Source organism: Octopus bimaculoides, chromosome 6 (genome assembly GCF_001194135.2).
Source record: "Octopus bimaculoides isolate UCB-OBI-ISO-001 chromosome 6, ASM119413v2, whole genome shotgun sequence".
In the NCBI taxonomy this organism is placed as follows: domain Eukaryota; kingdom Metazoa; phylum Mollusca; class Cephalopoda; order Octopoda; family Octopodidae; genus Octopus; species Octopus bimaculoides.
The window spans coordinates 45,546,322-45,548,170 of record NC_068986.1 but is presented as its reverse complement, the minus strand read 5'-3'; the positions used below and the strand labels follow the sequence as shown (position 1 = coordinate 45,548,170).

General features: G+C 38.4%; 1 protein-coding gene across 1 annotated transcript in view; it reads right to left on the bottom strand.

Annotated features, from left to right (window-relative positions):
- LOC106871163 (uncharacterized) overlaps window positions 1–1,849 on the bottom strand; it is a 48,466-nt gene that overhangs the window by 27,491 nt on the left and 19,126 nt on the right. Inside the window, exon 4 of the mRNA XM_014917488.2 lies at window positions 979–1,057. Coding sequence (XP_014772974.2) covers window positions 979–1,057 — 79 coding nt within the window. The remainder of the gene's footprint in view (window positions 1–978; window positions 1,058–1,849) is intronic.

Here is a 1,849-nt window from a genome sequence, read left to right as displayed (position 1 = left end):
TGTGTGTGTGTGTGTGTGTGTGTGTGTGTTTGCGTGTCTGTGTTTGTCCCCCCAACATCGCTTGACAACCGATGCTGGTGTGTTTACGTCCCCGTAACTTAGCGGTTCGGTAAAAGACACCGATAGAATAAGTTCTAGGTTTACAAAGAATAAGCCCTGGGGTCGATTTGCTCGACTAAAGGCGGTGCTGCAGCATGGCCGCAGTCAAATGACTGAAACAAGTAAATGAGTATGAGTATGTGTTTTCGCTGTTGTTATTATTTAGTCCAAGTCAACTTACAGTGCTTTTCTATCTAATGTAGTTTTGTCTATGTGATCTAAATGCTTTTGTTGATGTATCGTTAACTTACAAGAGACTGATAACAATATTTGGCATATATATGTTTTTGTTTTTTTCTTTTGTTCTTTGTTTTTGTTTTGTTCTTTTTCATCTTGTATGCATTTTCCATTTGGTTATTTTAGTTTACACACGAGATTGAAAACACCCAATCGATTTCCATGTTTTGATAATGCTGAACACCTGACGACCTTAGTGCAACATTATCTTTCCTATATTTTTTAATATTTCTTCCCGTGCTTAGGCGGCCTGCAGGCAAAATCGTTTGCACACCGAACAAAATGCTTAGCGGTACTTCGTCCATCTTTACCTTCTGAGTTCAAATTCCGCCGAGGTCAACTTTGCTTTCATCCTTTTGGGGTCAATAAAATAAGTACTAGTTGAGCACTGAGGTCAATGTAATCGACTTACCTTAACCTTACCCCAAACTTGCAGGCTTTGTGCCAAAATTTAAAACCACGTGGTTTACAGAATAGCTGTGATAGCAAACCGTGTGGGCTGATTTATCACTAATTATCATTTTGACCGTGATCCCTTCACTTACGTTATTTTGATAGCTGTTAGCTCAATATCATATTGACTTACCTGCCGTTGTATAGTGGCTGAAATACATGACAATTCAAAGACTTATTTAATATTACCTGCATGAACTGTCTATATACATTCTTCCCAGTATACATCTCTGAAGGTTACTTGTTTTACAGCTTTTAACTGGTTCCGCTATAAAGAGATGAAAAAAATAACATTCCATAATTTGAGAGTATAGCAGATAATTGAATAAAGTGTGGGTTATAAATAATAATATATGGACGCACATCCATATATGTTGCGATTCGCTGTGAAATTATGTCCACTGGGACTTTCCAGCAGCTTTGGAAAGTAATGACGCATGAGTGCGTGTTTTTGTATGTATGTATGTGTGTGCGTGTGTGTGTGTGTTTGTGTGTGTGTGCATGTGTCTGTAAATCAACATTTATATACGTCACCTACTTGCATTTGTATATACGCGCACAGACACACGTCCATATATATATATATATATATATATATATATATATATATATATATATATATATATATATATAGCTCAATATCATATTGACTTGCCTGCCGTTGTGTACATGGTTGAAATACATAACAATTCAAAGATTGTATTTAATAGTACCCACAGGAGTTCCTGTGTGGTAAGTAGCTTGCTTACCCACCACATGGTTCCGGGTTCAGTTCCACTGCGTAGCACCTTAGGCAAGTGTCTTCTACTATAGCCTCGGGCCGACCAAAGTCTTGTGAGTGGATTTGGTAGACGGAAACTGAAAGAAGCCCGTCGTATATATGTATATGTATATATATGTGTGTGTGTGTTTGTCCCCCCAACATCGCTTGACAACCGATGCTGGTGTGTTTACATCCCCGTAACAAAGCGATTCGGCAAAAGAGACCGATAGAATAAGTACTAGGTTTACAAAGAATAAGTCCTGGGGTCGGTTTGCTCGACTAAAGGCGGTGCTCCAG